The following is a 23020-nucleotide window of genomic DNA, read 5'->3' on the forward strand; positions in this document are numbered from 1 at the left end:
GGTAACCTCCCTTGACCTGCTGGCAACACTCTGCTTACTGCAGTCCGGAAGACTCTTGGCCTCCTCCTTTGTTGCAACGGTGCTTGTGTTCATTTGGTGTCCACCAGGACCTCCAAGGCCTTTTCTGCCAAGCTTCTTTATGGCTGGTTGGCCACCAGCCTGTACTGGTGTATGGGTTTATTTCTTCACAGGTGCAAAATTTTGTTGAACTTCATGAGATTCCTGTTAGGCTTTTTCTCCAGCCTGCTGAAGCGACTCTCAATAGTAGCACAACCATCTGCTGTAACAACCACTCACTCTAGTTTTTGTCACCTGCAAAGCTCATTTCTGACTGGATGGCTGTTGGATGGAAGCTTATTTTTTGCTGGAGCCTGCAGCATGCCAGAGCCTGCTGTTCTTGTCCAGCCTGAGCTCCCAGTCTCTGCTCCAGTCCTGCCTCATTTCCTGCTCAAGTTCTGCCTCATTTCCTGCTCAAGTTCTTTGAGTCCCTGCGCTGCTTCTGGAGCAGATCAGTGTCACAGGCAGCAGCAAAAAGCCTGAACAAGGATCTCAGCTCTTGGATTATTTCTGACAATTAACTTTGGCTATCTGCTGCTGTTTGTAGCATGTAGTTATTCATGCAGTATAACTAGCACTTCTGGATGACAGGAACATTTTCATTCTGACCACAGATAGTACTTTTGAACAGTCAGAATCTTAAGCTAGAATTCCAGTAGGTAGTTTTGGACAAAAGACCTTTTTCTTTTTAAGTAATAAAACCATCCACATTTTAAAATACTCTCTCTCTAAGACCATAAAATTGATATAAAATATCAATATTAACACTTAAATCGTTGAAAAATAATTCCAAATCTGGCAAAATGTCCACCTTAACAAGCTCTAATTAGCACAATTATTTCCACATTGAAGACATATGTGTAATTGTGTTGTCAGTCTTTGTATGTGAGCAACAATTCCCTTGCCAGTCAACCATAATACATGTATTAATGTTGTAGCTGAACACATAAAAAAAACATTGCCCAAAATCTCATGGCAGACAACTTTGAAGCATTTATTGCTTTATTTAAATTAATGATAGTATTATTTAAATCATTAATAATGACTAAATTATTTAAGTAATTTCAAATGTATTGGCAGGTTCTGTTACACATTTATTTAGATTGTATCAAATTTATAACAACTGTCTGATCACTTAGGGGGGGTTTTAAGTACCTGAGTACCCTTAACGTACTCTTTCAAGGATTTCTTACATCTGCTCACTTCTCAAAGATAACCTGATAACTAAGAAATGCCTTTTAAGTACTGACAAAACTAATTCCTTGTCTTCCTTCAAAACCCTTTTTAAAATTAGGAAGCTGTTGTTATTACAATGACATCCAGTAGTTGGAAGTGCTACCATCACACTGGAGAGAGACCACCACAGCCTGACACCCTAGCCATCGCCATCTCATCAGGTTCCTAAAACAGTGTTCAGCCCTGCTTGCTCCCTGTGTGCTTGTAACACCCTCTCATATGTTTCAAACGTGAAACCTACACTGTAGCCTGCAGAGAAAGTGCTGGTAATTTGTGGCTTCTGTTTGCCTGACATCTAACACTGTGGACTATGCTGTGGTTTGTAGGCACTACGGTAACAGCCAAAAACCTGATGACATAAATGCAAGGTATAGCGTCAAAAAAAAAAAAAAACATGCCTTACAAATGTTAACGATTTAAAAATATGATATTGCAAGCAGAAAGGTTTTCTGAGAAACACCTGAGGTAGAAGGTGAATCTATCAAGGAGCCACAGCTATGAGCAATAAACCACACTAAATGTTTTTTCACAAGGTATGTTCCAAAGTGCCTTAATTTCAAATGACAGTTGTACAAATATTGTAAAAAATTATCTTTTTTAACCATTAGAGGTAATGAATATCTATACAAAACACAGTAGAAAATATACCACAACTATTACATAACCAGACTTAAATACAATTATTTCCTGTAGAAAAAAGCAGAGGCAGAAATGTAAAAGAACACCTGAACTGGAGTGGGTCAAATGCCTACCCACACGCCCAATAATCTTTTACTCAGTAACCCTTCCCTGTGGCTCTGTTCCTTCCCCTCTATCCTTTACAGTTTACAATCTTGAAGTACTGTAGCTTTTTTTGCTAATCTATATATAAATTACTCTTACTTTTATTGTACATATTTTACAGCAATCAGCTCTATACTTCAGTGTAATGCATGCAAGGAAATTGTGAAATCCTCAAAACAACCACAACCAGAGAAGTATCGTAACTGCTTCAAGGGATAACAGTACAATTTTAGGCATTATATATGTAAAAGCAACAAACACAATGAAAAAGGAAAGCATTACTTTAAGATTGTTATTATACACAAAGAATATCACTATGCCTGATTCAATCATTTTTTCTTTTTCCTTAAATATCAATCAAATTCTTCTGTGTTGCTTCCAAGAAACAGCATGCATTATCCAAAAGGAATTTTGTGAAAGGTGTTAGTTTGGCAAACTAGAAGCGCTTTCTGTACTTGTCTATAAATTATATGCTTGAAATCCAGAATGTAATTTCTTTTACAATGAATAAGAAAATAAAATACTGCTATTCTCCTCTAGTTTGAGTTGTTTTCAGTTCATTTAACTGAACTTTAACTGAAGCAGTCATGTGGTCTTTATTCGTATTTTCAACAGTGTCTAAAAGTATCACTGTTAAAAATTATTTGGGTGTCATGGCTCCTATTGATTTCTCACAATTCAAGAATAGTAAGTAGTGCATAATTTTTTTTTCTTATATGCATTGGAACAAATTAAACAGCTCTCTCAAAAAATCTTGAGCCTCTGGGATTTTTCACTGCATTTCCTTTCCTCAGCTTCCTGTAACTTGGCACTGATGACTTAAATCCTTCAGAGGAATTCAAGTACTTCAAGTAGTTTGAGAGCCACTTCTTTGAATCAGAATTTATGTGATAAATCCATGACATTAGACATTTGTTTGACTTTAACAACGTTACTCACTTAGAACAGCTGGTCCTTTATTTCACAGTCATGCAGCAGGGGATACAGCAGTAGTCTGTTTATATCTGATCTCTTTCTATCATATTCCCTTGGATAAAGGAGCTTATTGAATGACAGCAAATCAAATACGTTGTCTGATGTCCCTGTTCTCAGTTGGTCTTATCCTACAAGGAACAAGAATTCCCCACCAGGTGCATCTGCAACTCCCACTCACAATATGAACAGAGGGCACTTATCACTTCCATTCCCAGCTCAGCTCCATCACATTTAGAAGCCAACACTGCAGTTTCTTATGCTGCAGTTTTCAAAATCAGGTTAGGTGTGACTGCATTTCAAAATGAATTTTCAAATTATTTCATAATTTTCCAAGTTCATACATGATTCTTTGTAGTGTGTATTTTTTAATATTCCTTTTCACAGATTTCTGGGGTTTGGAATTTTGATAAAATCTCCTTGTTGGCATCTCACACATCTTCATGGCCATAAATGTTAGTGCAGTTACATTTTGTGTCCACTGTCCCACCCAAAGGAAGACCCCCGCCAATATCAGATCAAGTCCTAGGCTGCATTAGGAAGAACACTGCCAGCTGGTTGAGGCAGGTGATCCTTCCCCTTTTTCCAGAGTCTTTGAGACCCACCTGCAGTGCTGTGTTCAGTTCTGGGCTCCCCAGTACAAGGAAGACACAGACATACTGACGTTACTTCAATGCAGGTCACCACAAAGATGACTAAGGGATCGGAGCATCTCTCCTACAAGGAGAGGCTGAGAGATCTGGGACTGCTTAGCCTGGAGATGGGAAGGCTCGGGGAGGCTCTTAACATTACATAAAAATACCTGAGGGAGGAGGGAAGTAAAGAAGATGGAGCCAGATTCTTCTCATTGGAGCCTAAAGAAAGGACAAGAAAAAATGGGCACAAACTGAAATACAGGAAATTCCATTTAAACATAAGAAATTTTGTCTGATCATAAGAAAAAAAAAAATTACTGTGGTAGTGATCAAATAATGGAATAAGCTGCCCAGAGAGGTTGCGGGGTCTCAGTCCTCAGAGATATATAAAAAAAAACAGGACAATGCTCTGAGCAGCCTGCTCTGCTAACATTGCTTTGGGCCAGGGGAGTGGAAGGGGTGGACTAGATGATCTCCAAAGTACCCCTACAACTTCAACAATTCAGTGATTGTGTGAAGTCAGCCATGACTCTGTATAGCACAATTTTGAAAATTTCCATGATTCCACAATCCGTCTGGATTTTCACTATGCCCATGCTGAAGAATTTTTTCTTAATATCCAATATAAACCTTCAATCTGCAATTTGTGATCCCTGACTGTTCTTACACTCTCTGGCACCACCAACAAGAGCTGGGCTTCATCACCTTTGTGCCTCCCCTTCAAGTATTTGAGGGTTCCTGCTACATCAGCCCCTAGTCTGCTTTTCACCAGACTAACTAAGCCCAGTTCCTCCACATCTCTCCTCAGGAAGCACATGCTGTTAAGCCCTTCACCACCTTGGTAACCCTCTGCTGAGCCCCCTCCAGTGCCATCCTGGAAACCCAGCCATTGTTTCAATAGCTGAACCAAGCCCATTTGTTTAAATTACAGGGAATGGTTTCCACCTTTCCACACCACCTCCCCCCACGCAGCATTATTTCTGAGTCACCCAAGGGCATGCTAGAGTCATCTTGCTGACAGTAATAGTTACACCTAGCTTACTCAACAAGTTCAGAGCAAGACTAAGTGTTAGTATGATTATATGTAGGCCTGTGTGTTACTGGAAGACTGCACCACTTTTCCAACCATTTAGCAATAACTCCTCATCTAAAGAGGAGCTGCAGAAGCACATGAATTGTCCTGACCACAAACTTCTCCCTGTATAAACTGTGGTGAAAATGTTCTCACGATTAAAGCACTGTCAGGCAATCTTCTCAATGATGCAATAGTATTTCTTTTTTTCCTCCAGAAAATGCAATCTACCATTCCCTCACATCCTTTGTCAATATCACAGACAGACTCGGTCCAGAATGAAGAAGGACTAAAACACAGGCTAAGACAGAGTCACCAGAGTGTTTTTCATCTCTGGAAAATGCCCTGTCACACTTCAGCAGCCGCAGAAACATTACTCTCTCTCACCCAACTCATGCAATAGTTAAAGAATACTGACACTCTTCTAAATGTTTGGAGCTAACCAAATCTGCACAGCTTTAAATTTTTATCAGTGAGATCATTCCCATTCTGCATGTGCCAAAAGAAATTATGTCATTTTGAATCAATTCCTCGTTCCTGTGGTGTTTCCTACCTTCCGTCTCACACCTCCTCTGTAGCACTTTGCACAAATAACAGTTCAAAGCTATCGACATGCAGTGGAATCATCTACATGTGACAGTCTGTGAGAGGGCTGCCATTCAGTTTGCTTTCTAGTAAGCACTCTAATACAAGTAGTACTTTGAATGATGTGGAAGTCACACCTTAGGGTAGTCATGAATGCAAAATTTTTCCTAGCATCTGAATCTACTTCCACTTTGTCAACACCCACATAACATGAGCTTTCCATTTCTGTTCACAGACAGTCAACTAATAGTACTCAGGATGCAGAGACTGACTCAAGAAGGGATTGCCTGGCCAGAGACACCTGGAGCATCTGTGCAGAGCAGCTTACTAGGTACTTACTTAATAGTCAGGGTCACTTTGGCTGACTTTTCAACTCATCTTCTGAGAATGTTTATGCAGAAGCTTAGCTCTCGAGTGTTTTATAAAAAGGCTGGGGATATCTTAAGGATATCCTTAAGATGGGATATTCAGATGCTGAAATATCTCAGCATCTTGGGCTACCTTTTGCTCTACAAATGGAGCCCTCATAACACCAGCTTACATCAGGGCTTCTGAGGATAGCTTTCCCATGGAGTTCACTTGGAAGAAGGGGATGCTTTTAGTCCTTTGGACTACAAATTCTCGTGTAGCCGGTGTGTGAGAGCAGCCCGGCACACCTCGCTTGCAGCCTCCTCCCCTGCACTCCCACCACCAGGCGTCAGCCTGCAGATGCGCTGTCCTGGGAATGGAAAATAAACCCCAAACAGACGGTGTAAAAAAAGCAGGAGAAAAGAAAATCAAACGGCACTTTCACAAAATGAGAGCATAAAAAACTCAACATCCCTTGCAAAAGAAGTAGCTAATGGAAAGCACGTGGAAAATAGCTTTCATGCAAAGCACAAATATTTTAATGAAGGCAACTATTAAGAAAAAATAGAAGTTAAGGTTTTGTTTTAACACAGGAGAAGCAATTACTCTATCTTTTATCCCTTTTAAGGCAATCTCCTCTTTTCTGCCAGATGTAGCATTCAGCTGGAGTCTATGTTGACTTAACATATACTGAAAAGGAAAAAAAAAAGTATTCCCAAGATATATAACAAAAGAGACTGAACTTGGCATCATTTATGTCGAGAAATCCCGAGGAAGATGCAATGAACACTGTGTAAAGAAACAAAAACATTTCTGAGACTGACTGGCCTTGTTTTCTGCAATGATGGTAAGCCACTAAATGCTGAAATATCCACTAAAACAGAGCTTTCACAAGATAATGATAGTTCACACTACTGTGTGACTAAACTTCCAGGAGACAACAAACTTTTCAAAATCGCCAGCACAGAAAAAAAAGGTACGAGGTCGTGGTATTTGGGGGGAAAATGGTAATTTTTAAAGCAATGAGTGCTTGTATGAGAAGCAGAATTTACTAAAACATTTTGACAGGCTGGGAGAGTGACAGGTTTGGAAGAAGTGGTAGGGAAAGGAGAACGGACCGAAAGGTGAGGAGAAAGTGTCCCGGGTAGGGACTTGAACGGTGCATTTAGCTGCTGCTGGCGGGGCGGGGCAGCCCCTCGGTCCCTGGGGCGCGGCAGCGCCCTTCGGCAAACCCACGCGAGCGCCCGGCAGCGGAGTTGCTGGCCGGAGCCCGGTTCGCGGAGGCGAGGGGCGCCAGGAGGACAGCGCACCCCGGCGCCTCTTCCTCCTCCTGCGGGGCGGGGAGGCCGCAGGTGAATGCGCCCTTTGTCCCGCCGAGGCCTCAGCAGACCCGCGGCCGGGACGCTTCTTGGGGCGGCAGGCTCGGGCACCGCGGCCACGGGCGGTGCTGGAGGGGAGACCCCGAGGCCCCTCCGCTCCGCCGCTCTCCGCCGCGGCTCGGGACTGCGGACGGGACCCCGGCTCGCACCCCAGCGGCGCGGAGGGGAGCGGAATGGGCGCGGAAGGCGGGGCTGGGAGGGGAGGTGGAGGCAGCGGCCGGGCCCCCTTGGCCGCTCCCCTCCTCAGAGTCCGGCAGACGCTCCGCGGCTGACCTGAGTGCGCCTTCGCCGACGGAGCCGCGACGCGGCCGGGCAGCGGCGCCCGCACGGCCGCCGCTGGGGGCTGACCCCGACGGACGGAGCCGAGCCGGGGCCGCCGGCCCTGGGCGGGAAGCAGAGGCAGCGCTGCCGGCGGCCGAGGTGGGTGAGCCCGGGGCGGCCGTTGGCGGAGCCGCCGGGGAGGCGTTCGCGTGCGCCCGCGTGGCCGGGCTGCGGCCGGGTTCCGGCGCGGGGCCCCGCCCGCCCCGCGGCCGCCGAGTCGGGCCGGGCCGGGCCGGGTCGGTTCGGGACAGGTGCCCCCGGAGGGCCCAGCCTCCCGCGGGCAGCGGCGCGAAGCGGCCGGGCGTCGTGCTGGCAGCACACCCGACCGTGCCCCTGGTGCGCTCTGAGCGAGGAAAAACGCCGAGCGGCGCTCTCCTGCTCCATCCCCCCGCGTTTCACCAAGTTTTCTGCAGCGCTCAGCAGAATGTTTGGAGAGCGGTGAGTGATTTACTCGTGTCCCGGGTGCTCACACTGCCGTGCCCGCTGCAGCAGGCACTGAACAGCGGGACAGTTATCCCTGGCCCTTTCACGCTGTCAGTTTCCGATGGCGCCAAGGGAGCGAGATGTGGTCACTGTCCCGTGCCGCTCCCATCACCTCATCGTTATCATCATCGCCTGTTTATTTTACCCAGTTTTCTTTTTCCGTGGAGCCAGCCCTGAAACCACTTACTCAGGATAACCTCTCACTGGCTTTGGGTGACGTTTTCTCGGGGTAATGCCTGCACGGTGCGGATCCCCGTTGGCTCAGTGGTAGAATGAGCCTGTTTTCTCAGTACAAAATGCGATAGTGCACTCACAGCATTGGAAACTTGGCTTTGTGCAGCTGGACATCCTCTGTTCTCATTCACAGCTGCCTCCTAGAGCAGCAGGGGTGTGCACTGAGGATGGACATTGCTGCAACTGTTTTCTTTCATAACAGTTGTGACTTAGACAGGGCTACAACCGATTAGTTTCTGTCTCTCACAGGACTCCTGATTTTTTTTTCTTCAGATGTATTCCAAAATGACACATGCCATAGATTACCCCTGTCTGAAAATTCACAAGGCACTGAGTAGTAGAATTATAAATTTCTTGTATTTTGGGTTTTCCCAGAGTATTACTATGCTTTGTTATTGGGTGTACCTAAGAAATAATTTTATGTTAACTCTGGTATCAGAAGCCAAGTGGACTATTATAATTCGGCACTTATGTTTCCTTGCATGCAGTTGCATGGCTGTGACCTGTATTTACACAGATGAGCGCATGCATTCATTCACACACACTTTTTTTCTTTCTGTTTTGTTTTCTGCTGAATAAACCATTAATGCTGTATTTAACATTTTATTAAACATTATTTCCTGAAAGAACCACTGAATCAGCTTTTAGGATCAGCCACTGGCATTCTAGCTCATGGATTTTTTTTTCACATCATGGTATCATTTACTACATCTTCATCAATACAAACCTTTAGCTAGAAACTATTACTGCACTGTTCATTTCTAAATTTTCTAAATTTAGCATGAGAATCAATTGAGTCAAGTTCTTCCACACAGTGCTTCCCAATCTAAAACAGTCTTCTGGATCCCCAAGATAGTGTGGTGGCCAGAAGGGGAGAGTTACAAAGTTGTCGGGATCATTGTGTAAGCTCATGTAGATTGGTGGTGTTAACAGTTGAAAGCTCAATGGAGATCAGTACAGAAGAACAAAACAAGCAAACAACAAAACTAAAAAGCAGCAAAGATCTGAGCCACAAACTATTTTAACAATTTTAAGAAAGGCATTACCTAAAAGAGAAAAAAGTCAGCCTATCAGTTTATATACTCTTTTTTTTTCCACACCAAACTTTAAAAATTAGGGGGTAGGCCTCAAAAACAGTGTGACTGCTCCTCTGAGTTCTTTTAAAAATAAATCTGAAGCTCACTGCAGTTGTTATCAATTTTTTCCAGGTAAGTACCCTGTGGTGAGTTCTGTTTGTAAACTCTTCTCTGCCATTGTAACAGCTAGAAATACAGTGTATTAAAACATATAGAAGCAGAAACTAGTCTTGGGACTGCAGGAGCTGAGGTTTTATGAAGATATCTGATACCCCAAAACTTGTGATAAAAACACTGGGACTAGCCCTAGGAATAGGGGGAAAAATAGAAATGTGCTTTCAACAGCCTGTGCTTTCTTGTGTGCAGGATATACAAACCATCCATTGGCTGGTGTGGGAAAGGGTTAACAGTCTGACCTTCAGACAGAAGCTCTTGTTGACCCTACTCTGCAACACTTGGCTGAAAGGTTATGCCCAAAGGGAGAGCTTGCTAGCAGGAGGGGAAAATCCGCAGAGAAATACCTAGCAAAAGAATACTTCTGTTTTAGGAGTCTGGTGGCCTGGCATAAAGCAAAGCCCCACAGCAGGTGGTACAAGACTGTAGGACTCATCCACTGAGGGAATCAGACACAGTAATAAAAGGACAGTTGTCAAAGTCTGACTTGTCCATACAATATCCCAAAAGGCTTATGGATATAAAAGAATCATTAGTTAGCAAAACAATTTCATATCTAGTAATTCAGCTGTTCAATAGGAATGTACATGAAGGAGATCCCTGGTCATCACTGGCTTAAAGGTACAACAGAAAGTCACACCATGCTTTGGTACCTTGAGTTCCCAGTGGTGTGGTGCTGGTGCCTCCTCTCCTGCGGTGTGTGACTGATGCATGCGTGGGAAGTCCTTGTTGCAGGGCCCTTGCAGTCCTTGTAGTTATTTTATAGCCTTCAGGATACTGTCTTTCCTGCTATCCTAGGATTTTTTGAAACATCTGTTTATCCATTCTCTTCCTTTTTTTTTTTTTTCTGGCTTCTGATTTCTTGTAGTCCTTAATACCTTCAAACCATTTCTGCTAGTATTAATACTTGTGAGTGATCAGTATTGCCAGCGTGCCTTGGAACAGCATGAGTGAAGCTCCAGCTGTAGTTTCCTGACAGTCTCGAAGGGAGAATACTCCTCTGAAGACAGGAAGTGACTGTCAGGTAGACCAATGCTGAAACCTAAACCATAAAGCCAAAAAAGTATTAGGAACAACACATTTCTGTGGGCTTCTTCCATCAGCAAGTCTCATGAACTTACCAAAATCCATCTTTGGATCATTTTACAAGTTATTTCTGTAAGTTGTTTCAAACTTCTTTGTTGTTATTTAAGAATTTTCCACCTGAATTAATGCATTCATCCCACTGGCGACATGGGCGTTTAGCTTAAATACTATTTTTCATCAGTGATTTTGTTCTGTTGATTCATAGCCTCTCTTAGTATCTGCTTTACTTAAAAAACAAGCTGAGCTTTTCTGTTCTCTTCTCAGAGGACAGACTTGCCTTTCCTTAGGTTATTGTACCTTCTCTGGCAAATGGGTGGCGGAGAGGGAAGAAAACATTCTGAGCGAAAACATGCCTCAAAGTTCCAGTAGGGCATTTCAAAACCTGTTTTACATCCTGTGTTTGTTTTGCAGGGAGTTTCCGCAATGGAGAAGAGGGAAGGTGATAATCATGCCATTGATCAGAGTGCAGGTCAGAGCATCGTGCCGAGAAGAACTACAGGAAACCTTAGCAATTTGGTAATGTCTCTGTAAAAAAGTAGCTCATATGTCACACAGAATATTTCAGTCTTTATTTGATTTTGTCCAGAAATGCCATGTTCCAAATACACTGACATATCATCATACTTATAAAGTCTTGTCACAATAATGACATAAAAAGATAATCTCATTCAATTTTATCACAGTCCATGCTAAAAAATACACCAAGTTTTGGCCAGCAAAAAACTATCTGAGGTTAGTTGTTAGTTGCATTTTATCATATGAGTAAATCACTGTAGAAATAATATGGGATTTTTATACAGGAATATAAAATTTTTATTCAGAGAAGTCTTCATAACTGCCACATTTTCCACATCACACAAAAAGGTCCAGAAAAAAAATCCATTCCAACAGCACTTGCTTCAGTGACTCCTGATGCACAGAAGTGTTCAAGCTACACCTCTCTATTCTAATGTAAATTGTTTCACAGGCTGTGAAATATGGAATTAGGCTTTACAGACTCTCTTCAAGAAACAGGTATCTCTAGGTGAAACTTTGTACAAATGCAAATCTCAGTTTGTATAATTCATACCAACTTCTGATTCTGCAATGCATGGACTACACTCTACTTTACAGATTAGAGAATAAGTTAACGAGGCTGCATCTTTGCTATGGCAAAGAAATGTTTTTATCATCAGATAAACATGTATTAGCCATTCAGCTAAAAAATCCTAATGAAGACCGTGCCCACTAATTTTACTGTGAGGTACTGTAGGCAAGTCAGTCAGATGTGGTGGGAAACAAATAGGCTACCTTGTTTCCATTTAGGATTTTACAGCAAGATAGCAGTGTACACTTTTTATCTATGTTAAAACACAACACCTACATATAATTGAAGACAAACACAAGACTTGCACCCACTAACTCTTGCATGACTGATGTGTAGTACCTTGTTTGAATTGGCCTCTTAATGAGCTTCAATGTAAAATTTGATTCTTAAGAATAAGCCAGAAAATGTTGCTGAGATAGGAACATCTGTATTCTAGCAGAATGTTAACTTACAGCTTTCAAACTACTAATATTTGTCTTCTGCAAAACAAACAGTGCCATTTCGCTTTCTGGCGATCTGGACATCTGTCACATCAGCCACTCTAAAGCTGAGTCTTTGCAGCATTAGTTCAGTTTCACTTTATATTTCATTGAAATATTAAAGGAATTATGTGTTTATTACCTAATGTTATCAGTTCTCAGTTTTCCACCCCTGAACAACTGTCTGCTGCATCAAGTGCAATGTCCTTCTGTTGGTACACATATTTTCATTTTGTATGTCTACTGATCATGTACCTCCTTCATGTACTATAAACATGGGACAATCTTTAAATATATTATCTCAGTGTAAAACAGTTTATAATATTACACTAAAATTTTGTACTAGCTTAGCTTCTTCTAAAGTCTGTGACAAGATCTGCTGTAAGACTACAATCAAGCCGTACCTACTTGGCAGCAGAAAATTCAGCTTTTTAAACTGAAGTGACTCAGTTTCACGAGGTTTCAGAAAAGTTAAGAGGACACTATTACATTTGTGAAGGACAGGAAGAAGACCATTGTACTTGATGCTGGAGTTGACAGATGTGCAGTCTAATATGCTGGATCCCAAACATTTCTAATTGCATCCTTATTCCCCCAATTAAATGTCATTAAAACAGCAGTGACTGAATGAAATATTTTATTGTCTTGACTCTGGATCCTGTTGTCGTGCATATTATTTGGGCTACATCAATAAGTCTGCCACTGAAATTTGACATTTGAAATCTGTAGCTCATATCATAAGAAGCTGTAACAATGCTTCACATAATGTAATCCATCTTCTCTTACAGTGTAGTTAACTTCTTGGAATTAAAATCTATTTTGAAATCACCACAGGTAATGAATGAAGAACGCAAAATCTATGCTAAAAGTGCCTCACTCAACTACTGACTATGCTGTTTGAAATGTTATGTTTTCAAGCTACCTTGTCTTTAATAGTGTGTATGTTTTGTATATGGTTTCAGTGCAGTATGGTGGAATAGCCATGACAGCAAATACTGTTATTACTGAAGTTTTTAATCTTCTCTTGAACTCACTTAGTATTTCATTTTTGTCCTTTCCAGAATGTGGATATGCAAGTCACCAATCCACCCAAAGCAGCTGCACTTTTTTCTTTACATCAAGCACACCATTTTGGTGAGTTTGAACACTCTTCAGAACAACACTGCAAGCAGGATCTGTTCCCCAAGTGGCACTTGCCAATGAAGATAGCATCTGTGATCTCATTATTAACATTTATTTACACTTCTATGAGAGATGTCATATATCCTTTTATAACCAGAAAGGAAAATGTTTTCTATAAAATTCCAATCCTCGTCATAAACAAAGTTTTACCAGTGGTTTCAATTACCCTTTTAGCACTAGTATATTTACCAGGAATATTAGCTGCTGTTTTCCAGCTGTATTTTGGCACCAAGTATAAAAGGTTTCCCCAGTGGCTGGATAGATGGATGTTATCAAGAAAGCAATTTGGACTTCTCAGTTTCTTCTTTGCTGCAATGCACGCCTGCTATAGCCTGTGCTATCCAATGAGAAGATCATACAGATACAAGCTGCTGAACTGGGCATTCCAGCAGGTATGATGGGCATGCAAATGCCAGCCTTTCTGTATCCAGGAAATCCTTGTTTTGGTCATTCAAGTAACTCTGGATGGGGGGAAAGTAATTTTCTTTGCCTTAGTTTGATTTTGAAATAGATCCCCACAGAGCACTGTTAAGAGCTGGAGCAGGACCTAGTTGTTAAAGCATGTAATGGAGAGTCAAGAGTCATCACAGCTGTGCCAGTGTGAATTAAATAACTCATTTTTGTCATGTGAGATTTTTTATCTCTCTGTAAAATGTACATAATTATACCTGCCTCACAGGAACATTTAAGTCTTTGGACACTATTAATTTAGCATAGATTAGTCTTCTCTGCACCAGTGGAATCTAACTAGAGAATCTGAGCTCACACACCATTTTTAGACATCTTTGTAAAGTGAATTAGCCAGCAATGAATGAGGGCTGAGCTAAATCACAATGATCTGTATTTGCCACAAACTAAATTTATGAATTCTGGTGGCTCCACAGTTGGGCTGATGCAGACTAACTTGTTAAAAGAATTTCAATCATGCTTCTGAGTCATGGGCAACAATTGGCTGCAAAGCTCTCAAGATCCTCTGGGACCAGAGCAGGGCCGTCAAACTCATTTTCACCGGGGGCCACATCAGCCTCACAGTTCCCTTCAAAGGGCTGAATGTCATTTTAGGACACTCATAAAACCGTGAGGCTGATGTGGCCCCCGGTGAAAATGAGTTTGACACCTCTGGACTAGAGAGTTCCTAATACTTGCATATAGCTTCGAGTGCCATGAGTACTGCAATATAAGGAATATTCCAATATAAGGTATACATTGCAAATGTATATTTTTATATCCCTCAAAGTCTAATCTAGGGTTTTATTATAAACACAGCTTCTTAAGAATTCTGTAAACAGTCAAACTACCTGTTGAAAACTCTGAAATAAGCCTTACAAGTAATCTGACTTGAATGGATTTCCATAAATCTCCTTGAGATTCCAGTCCTCAAGATGAAGAAGCTATCATATTTGGGGCATATTGTGCCATAGTGATCACTAGCAGCATCAAAGGGCTGTTGACATCAGTTTATTAAAATCATGACCTTTTCATCCATGCCAACCATTGTATTCAGAGCAGTTGAATGTACCAAGTTGTTGCTTTAAAAAAAAAATAGAGCTAAACAACTGTCCTGGCAGGATACCATCATTAAGAATGCCTGCTGAATTAGGTCCCTAAAATAGTGCTGTTAATAAATTTCCTGTTGTTATAATCTCTCAGATACTGTATTTAGCCATGGATGGAATTTTTTTGTCAAAGAACAAGATTTCTCCTGCTGTGAAGTGAGGCTAACCAGCCTAAGAACTCGTCCTTCCTGGGCCAAGATACTGATGAAGGGTAAATTCTTCTCACTTAAAGCCCAGCTTTGCTCTGCAGATACTAGTGGAGACTTCGTCATCAGAAGTAAATAGCAGTTACATTCAGAGACATTCAAATAAACAAAGATACTGTGTTTCTTGGCTTGTTTCCTGAATATTATGGTGAAAATAGCTGTATTTCACACAAATGGCTGTGTTCTTTTGTCAGGTCAAACAAAAAAAAGAAAATGCCTGGATTGAACATGATGTTTGGAGAATGGAGATCTACGTGTCTCTAGGAATCCTGGGACTTGCTTTGCTGGCCTTGTTGGCAATAACATCAATCCCATCTGTCAGTCTTTCTTTAACCTGGAGAGAATTCCACTACATTCAGGTACACATAAGTGTCATTATTGTGTGTCATCAGTCCTCATTTGTAGGACTGCATGTTATCAATTAAGACCATTAGGAGTTAGAAATATCAAACACAGAGGAGTTGGTGAAACCAATCTCAAAATTTGTTCTGTACTCTTAATTGCTTTGCAATAAATGTTCATTTCATTTGATGGTTTATCAGGAAAAAAGGCTGTCATGTTCAGGGTATAAAGTGGGAAGAAAGACAACTGCTTTTTTGTTCTTCTGACTCCATGACCAGCAGCAGTTGTCCCTTCAGGACCAGTTCTTGAATTAAAGACCTCTGGTGCTGAAGGCATTTCAATCATCTTCTGGGCACCTTATGTTCCAGGAATGCCCCGTGTTCTGCTGAATTGGAAGTAGGTGGTATTGAACCACCCAGTGCTGTTGCTTTTTGCTCCCTTGGAACTGTTCTGGCAAATCTTTACTGCCTGAGCAGTCGTACCAGGTGGCTGGGAAGTCCAGGAGAAGGCTTCTTTCGAATAATACGTGCAAAGGTCTTCCATCTGCAGCATTATTAGCTTCATAACCACCTCCAAAAGTGTGTATTCTGAAACAGAGACATCTTAGAACAGATGTATAATCAAATCCAGCCAGTCCTGAATTTGCTACAGATGTGCCTCTTCCATTCACCCAAGTATCTGGTGTGCTCTTAGTTCTCCTGTATTATATGCAGTTATAATCAGGGGTTGTTCTGCTGACATCAACACACTAGAGTTAAGTAAGTGCTGAATTAGGACCCCAAACATCAAAATTTGAAAATTCAGTGACCTACTAAATATTTAGTGTTTGAAAATTTTACCTGAATTTGAAAAGTAGCTCTGAAATGTATCTCTTCCTGCAATTAGTGATTTGAAGACCTGCCCACTTTATAAAGTGAATCATTTGTAAGAAAAGTTTTCAACTCTACAGAAGAGAATGTGTACGGACAGTCCTAGCGCATGATTGCTTTCAGTATTCAGCATGGTGAATAAACCCAGAAGAGTAATATTAATCTATTGGATTAGTTTTGTAAACAAATAACCTTTATACTTGATAATCAGATTCTGTAGATACAGCACTTGGAAAAGCAGTGTTTAACTTCACTGATGACTAATTCCATTTTTCTAACAATATCAAGATTGCTATGCAACAGGAAACTCAAAATTACTAGTAACTCTAGCATAAAATTTATTTTACTCCTGAATTTCATAGACATCCTAAGCCAAATTTATCACTTTAAGTGGACTGTAAATGGACTGAAAGACTTCAGTTTCCTACTTTCCCACTTTTGTCATAAACTTACTAGTTTCTGTTTTTAATTGGCCTTATTTTTTTTCTTTGCAAACAATTAAGCCATTTATAAATATGCCTTTGAACCCATAATAATTCATCACAGAAATAAAGGATACAGATGGCATCTATAAACTGAGAGACTGAAAATGGACCCTTTTTCAAGAACAGTCTGTGATCCATGATCTGTTCTGTATATTAGCTAAGTATCATAGCAATAGCTGAAAAATGTGCCTCATCTGCTTCCTCTTATGGTGGCACAGAGGGCTACAGTTGGGTCCTTGAATTATAGTTCTTAAATTTTAGATCAAAGCAAATAGTCTTATTTTCTTTGATTTAAGTGTGTTGGTTGAGGCCCTTCCTGATTTCCATATTTGCATAACAGAGTACTGTTTTTGTCAAGTTGTAAAAAATAAATAGCTTACTATTTTCTTTCTCTTTTCAGAGCAAGATGGGATATTTAGCTCTGCTGCTATGCACTGTTCATGCACTGGTGTTTGCTTGGAATAAGTGGGTTGATGTTAACCAATTTATCTGGTACACACCACCTTCATTCATGGTAGCAGTTTTTCTTCCTATTGTGGTTCTGCTTTGTAAATGCGTACTGCTCCTCCCCTGTTTTAGGAAGAGGATAAAAAAGATCAGGTGTGGTTGGGAAGCTAACACACAAACCAATCAAACCAGCATGACTTCCAGACTGTAGATCAAATACGGACTTTTCTATGTGTGTAAATATGCTCAAGGCCACAAAATGTTCACTCGCAAGCTCTGTTTTCATAGTTTCCATAGTTTCCATGGATGTTTCTTTTTCACTTTTCATTTCGACTTCAGGAGTATGGGATTCTGCACCTTTGCTAAGACAGAAGGTGGAAACATTCATTTCATGCTTTAATCTGTTCAGTGTTCTGGTATTTGATCATTTCTTTCCTCTGACTCACTGCTTTTAAAATCCAAGGGCATCATTGCCTCCATCATAATTCTTTTGTAGGCAAAAGCAATCGTAAATCAGTGCTTCAGATGACCACAGAAAGAAAATAAATTATTACACCACAGAACCCAGGAATGCTTTCTGCTTCCTACAGCCATGTTTGCACCTTCATTAAATCTCAGTATTATAATGGGACAATACAACTAGAGTATTTACCATCCAATTCTCCCTTATCACCTGCATCCTACGTTTCATTCTCCGGAACAGGGACCTTGGCACATGAGCCAGACAGAAGCTGTGTGTTCCCACCAGGTCTTGAACTTAGACAATTGGGCAAGCAGAACCGCAGGGAACTTTACAAGGTAAATCTCTTGAGGTTGGGGCACAGTCTAAAAAAAGAGATTTTAGACTCAGATCACCATCTTATACAGGACTAGGTGTGTCTCTGTTTACTGAAAACGATAAAACATTTCCCATTTTTTATGCCATGAGCATGTTCTTTTGTTTCTGATGCTGGAAATTTTCCATGCTTTTGACCTAAGCCTGCAGCCCTTGACGTGCTATACTTTATTTGCAGAAATTATTCCAGTGGGATAACTCACCTAAGGTAAATGTGTTTTTCTGTTTACTCTAGGGCCAGCACAATTGTGTGACTGGAAGAAAAACATTAAAAGTAGACATTTGAATCTTGACACTGATTGGGTGAAATTTTCATGTAAAACAGCTTCTGAATGAAATTGCTTTTGCAAAAAATTTAATATAAGCTAATTAAACCTCACTTTCCTTATGTTGCATAGGTCTGGCTGAATGTCTTAAATGAATAATTCATTTGTTAGTATCTATTTTTAAATATGCTGTGCAGTAGTTAATATTTTGACTCAGTATCAGGAATATTTCTGCCAGTCTCTCTGCATGAGTTGACTATGACATGGACTGATGATGCCACCTATTGCTGGGACCATCTGAGTGAAAATTGTAATTGGTAGTGGCTCTGGTATTAAAACAAACAGGAAAACAATGTATGCATAAAAAAAACATGTAATACATGGTGCTAATGATTCTGTAGCTAATAGTTCTGTTGTGCATTTGTGGACTTGGTACACTGAGCATAAATAACAAACAAATTAAATAGCTATAGGGATAGTACATTTTGTATTTTCCTGATTATAACTGCATTCAATTATTGCAACTTAAAAGTTTGCCTTGTTTATATTTGCACTTAACGTAGTACTGTGAAAATAACTGGGGACATGGTGGGCTGTATAATATAGACTGAAGAGAAACGGGTGGCATTGTGTATTAAATCAGTAATGCATGACAGAGGTAAACACTCTAAAACACAGGAAGCTGGTCTGCAATGTTAACCTAAGAAATTTCTAACAGAACAGGAAAAGTGTGGTTGTCAATGCATTAGTATTTACATTTTTATAAATGAAATCAATCTTTTAGAAGTTCTATTAGGGATAAAGAATAATATTTCCCAAAGGCTTATTCAGAATATTACCTGCACTTTGTTGCCCAGAGTCAGAAAAAAAATAATACAATTATTTTTCTAATGGAACAGGTTGAGGCAAGTGCAATGATGAAGAAATCCTTTTGTCTTCTGTATTGTCCACTAGCTACCCAAAAAGTGTGCTCAAACTTACTACTTAGAGCAAAGCTGAGACTGTAAGTATTCCAAGCAACACCTGTATGCATCTATTGAAAAGAATGACATTTGGTTTTATCAAAGTATACGCTAAATTGTGTTAAATTGTGCTCTCCAAAATCGGCCGTGCTGCTCCCTTACTTAAAAAGTCTGGAGAATTTAACTCCATCTCCAACTTCCTTAAATTCTGGTCAAATAGCTTGACTAATTGTTTACAGCTGGTCACGGAAGCCAGCCCTTTGACACTGAGGAATATGAACAGCTTCAGGGGTAACAAAACATGCAGCACAATAGAGCAGAACCTGACCCTTGATAACTGAAAAACAGTGAATGAAGACACTCCTTGGAAGAAGCCATTCCAAGGTATTCGTATGGCATGTATAAAACAAAATCAAGGCAAATGTCCAATTGCATTTGGAGAGCAAAATAGTTCAAAGGAATGGTAATGGGCTTCAAGGCTTTTCACCTTATTATCACCATTACCAACTGTAAGCTCTGTAATTTTTTGCACATGGACTCTGTTACAGATCACCTTGATCAGAGAGCACTGAGTAGAGGAGTATGGTCAATATGTTTCTGAAATTAATAGAAGCTGGAAGTTAAGGTTCTGTGCCTTTGGAATCTGCATCGTACTGCACAGCAGTAGGATTTAGGCCACTAAGTCACTTTTGAAAATGGGGCTTTAATTCCAAAGTTGGTTTGGTTCTTCTGAAATTTTCGTCCAAATTCTTAAAACCTTCTCTCTCTGAATCTGTAAGATATTGTTCAATTTGGAGACTAACAGACAGATCCTTATTGCAGAAATCACTATAGGTACCATTGTTAGAAAAAAGAGACCAAGAACTCCGTGTGCATCTAAACATATTACCTGTATTCAGCACTTTGTAAAAACCGTTTGAACCATCTGTTCTAACACATCTTTATCCAGGCAACAGAAAGGAACTGGTGTCTGCACCTTTGTATTTAGTGTGTAAAATCAGAACAAGGCACATCACAAGCACAGAACTCCTTTCAGAAAGTACTAAAGAACATGTACATCTTTATCTTCTAATTGAGTGCAGCAGTGATAAATTTAGATTCATCCCTCTTCAAGTGGTTTAAAAATTGTGTCCTAAGGAAGCACTCTACCGTAATGCCCTACTCTATGCACTTCTTACACAAGGTGGTGCGAACTAGCATAACTTAATTAATTTAAATATTTTAATATGGATTGAAATACTAACATAAATTACAAAAGAAAACCAATTTCAAAATTATCACATACTATCCAAACTGATCTTTACACCCATTGTTCAACTGAGGACATTAAGCACACTTCAGATTTTTCTCTCTAGCATTGCTTAGTGGCAAAACCAGAAGCGTCTTCTACCAGCTGAAATTTGCATACTAGGGAAGCTACTCCGAAGATCACACATGACACCCAAACATCCAAACACCTTTTTTCCTACCAGTTTTCTCAAGTAGGAGCCAGGTTTTCTGCATCACAACCAGCCATTTTTCTAGAAAGCACTGTTGAATGCTTTGAGCTAGAATTTGAGACCTTGTGTCAAAACTCTTCCCTCTTGTTGAACAAACTACTTCACCTCCCAATCTGCAGAACTGGAGCAGTAACACTTCACAGGACATTGCAACAGTATGTTGAAGCTTTTAAGGCATTCAGTGGGGCCAGAGAGTCATGTAAGGGCTATAAAGGGCTACAGAAGAAAATGCTATTGACTATTTTATTTCTCCTTTTGTCATAGATACGCTTTAGTTCAAAACTTAATTAAAATAATTGCATATGTACCTTTTATGTTTACATACCTATTTCAAAATTCAGTGTCTTAATATGCCTATATACTACTATAATGCATAAAATCAATGTGTGTGCAAATTTTAGGCACTTCTTTGTATAACATCCATTACTTTTGTAAAACTATGCATCATTAAATACTTCAATGTATGCTGTGTCTGCCATTGTGTCATATATATCCAGAGTATAAGGGTAAAAAGGCACAGTAGACTCTAGAACAGCTGCTGCCACGAACAATAAAAATGGCTTCAGTCAAGGGGAACCGTTTTCCCCATGCTGGTGCAGAGGCTGGAGCATCCAAAGGAGAGAAGACAAAGGTATGAAAAGCAAAATGGACACTTTCATAGAGGGATGTAATGAAAGCACATTTTTGCTGACAGATCTTTTAACTGACAGACTGCATATTCTAGCATTCAGAGATTTTGTGAGAAGGAAGGGAAAGCTGATCTAGTTGTAGAGTGCTTTGAATCCCTCTGATCCCTGAAATCACTGATTAAAGACCAGGAAAAGCTCAAGAATGGTGAGGGCATTGAGGAAAGGAATAAAGGCATATTTGGGGGTAATAATCCATCACTCTAGTGTAAGTGGTTTTGCAATGCCTCTACAAAGGCTGCAAAGTACTTCAGTTGTTACGTGTCTTTGGTATATTTAAGTCAAAGACATAGAATTGAAACTCTGGAGAGATACTAATACATTTTTGAAGGGACCTGAGTGATTTTATGCCAAGTTTACCTGGGGTTGCTAGATCGCAGAATACTATTCCCAAGAAGTGGTACCAACAGTCAGTGCTTAGGAAGCCAGAGCTAGGGCTGTGCTGGCTGTGGTTTTATGTAAATTCTCGTTGACAGCAGCATTTACTGTAAGCAGTCCCTCCCTTTGGCCACTCTTCTCTGTTCTCACAGTTCTGCAAGTGTTCAAAGCTGTGAAGTTAATCAGCCCAAGGAACTGGATCCAGATGAAAAGTAATGCAGGGAAAAGAATGATTCAGCCAGATCCATACGCAGCACTGATTCACCTCACAGCCATACACATATGCCAGCAGGAAGGACAGGAAAACGAATGGCTTAAAGCGGCAGTTTAACTAAAACCAGCTTAAACTGCATGGTTCAAAGTACTCCTAAAATTCAAAACGCCGGTTATTTCATCCTATTTCAGTAGCAGGAATGTTTCATTGCTTCAGTTATTTGTCATGTTCTTAGTTTTCCATGAATCAGTAGGCAAAAATGTGTCCTAGAGATTGCGACTGAAAAACATACAAAACTGACTGACCTCTACGTGACTGTGGAATATGTGGCTTCGTTTGCAGAGATGATGAGCTCACGTCTTCTTTTCTGCCACATCCATAGTTTCTAGCAGTGTCCCTTGATAAGCTGAAATGTTATGTTAACCTTTTTTGAAATCCAGACTCATTTATTTTAATCCGATTTTCCTAAAATGGCATTAAAAGAATCATTTAAAAGAACAAAACAAAACAAAAAGATTTTTGAAAACATGCTGGATCCACCCCTGGAGAATGTAGTCTCCTGTAGTCACTGTGTCTGGCAATGGCTGATCATTGCCACTGATTTCTTTTCAGTAAAGCCCAGTTTTCTTGATACCATCAGCATGCTCTGTTGCTGATGGCAAAATAATTTATTTCAGTGAGACCTTGGACTCCTTTAAAAAAATCTCATTGAACTCAGTTACAGCAGGGTTCCACTTTTGCATCATTGCTTGAACTTTTTCATAGATTGAATGTAACATTTGAATGGGTGTAGTGAGGCTAACTCATTATGTATAATAAGTTCTTTGAGATTTTCAAATGAAAATAAATAAAACAAGTCAGGGAACCAAACTCTATAAACTTATAAAAAAGAAGACCACAGCTACTTCCAATAAAGATGATGCAACAGAAGATACAGTTGTTTTGTCCTTTTTTGTTTGTTTCTTTTTATGTATAATCTTTGTAGCATGAAAATATATTGCTGAGATAAATATGCCATATCCTTGTCTTGGTTAAAGACGTATAGTTCCTGTGGGACTGCTAGAATACTACCAGTGCTATTGATGG

The 23020-nt window shown here is 40.4% G+C and overlaps 1 protein-coding gene across 4 annotated transcripts; it reads left to right on the forward strand.

The window, feature by feature from the left end:
- The first annotated feature begins 6889 nt into the window (after nt 1-6889).
- Nucleotides 6890-21126, forward strand: STEAP1 (STEAP family member 1). Of its 4 annotated transcripts, none has more exons than XM_065051006.1 (5): nt 6890-7040; nt 10853-10957; nt 13069-13581; nt 15146-15310; nt 17048-21126. In XM_065051006.1, the coding sequence occupies exons 2-5, from the start codon at nt 10865-10867 to the stop codon at nt 17303-17305; spliced, it is 1029 nt and encodes a 342-aa protein (XP_064907078.1). In that variant the 5' UTR covers nt 6890-7040; nt 10853-10864; the 3' UTR covers nt 17306-21126. The 4 variants fall into 4 exon arrangements, with proteins under 4 accessions (XP_064907078.1, XP_064907077.1, XP_005505003.2 ...); XM_065051005.1 differs by lacking the exon at nt 6890-7040 and adding an exon at nt 7062-7487; XM_005504946.3 differs by lacking the exon at nt 6890-7040 and adding an exon at nt 7548-7826.
- The last annotated feature ends 1894 nt before the right edge of the window (nt 21127-23020 follow it).

This window comes from Columba livia, chromosome 2 (genome assembly GCF_036013475.1).
Source record: "Columba livia isolate bColLiv1 breed racing homer chromosome 2, bColLiv1.pat.W.v2, whole genome shotgun sequence".
Classification (NCBI taxonomy): domain Eukaryota; kingdom Metazoa; phylum Chordata; class Aves; order Columbiformes; family Columbidae; genus Columba; species Columba livia.

Bases quoted from the DNA above. Each gene is read 5' to 3' on its own strand.
- STEAP1 (XM_065051006.1), top strand. From the start codon at position 10,865: ATGGAGAAGAGGGAAGGTGATAATCATGCCATTGATCAGAGTGCAGGT. The intron at 13,582-15,145 runs GTATGATGGGCA...TTCTTTTGTCAG, and splicing joins TGAACTGGGCATTCCAGCAG to GTCAAACAAAAAAAAGAAAA. The intron at 15,311-17,047 runs GTACACATAAGT...TTCTCTTTTCAG, and splicing joins GAGAATTCCACTACATTCAG to AGCAAGATGGGATATTTAGC.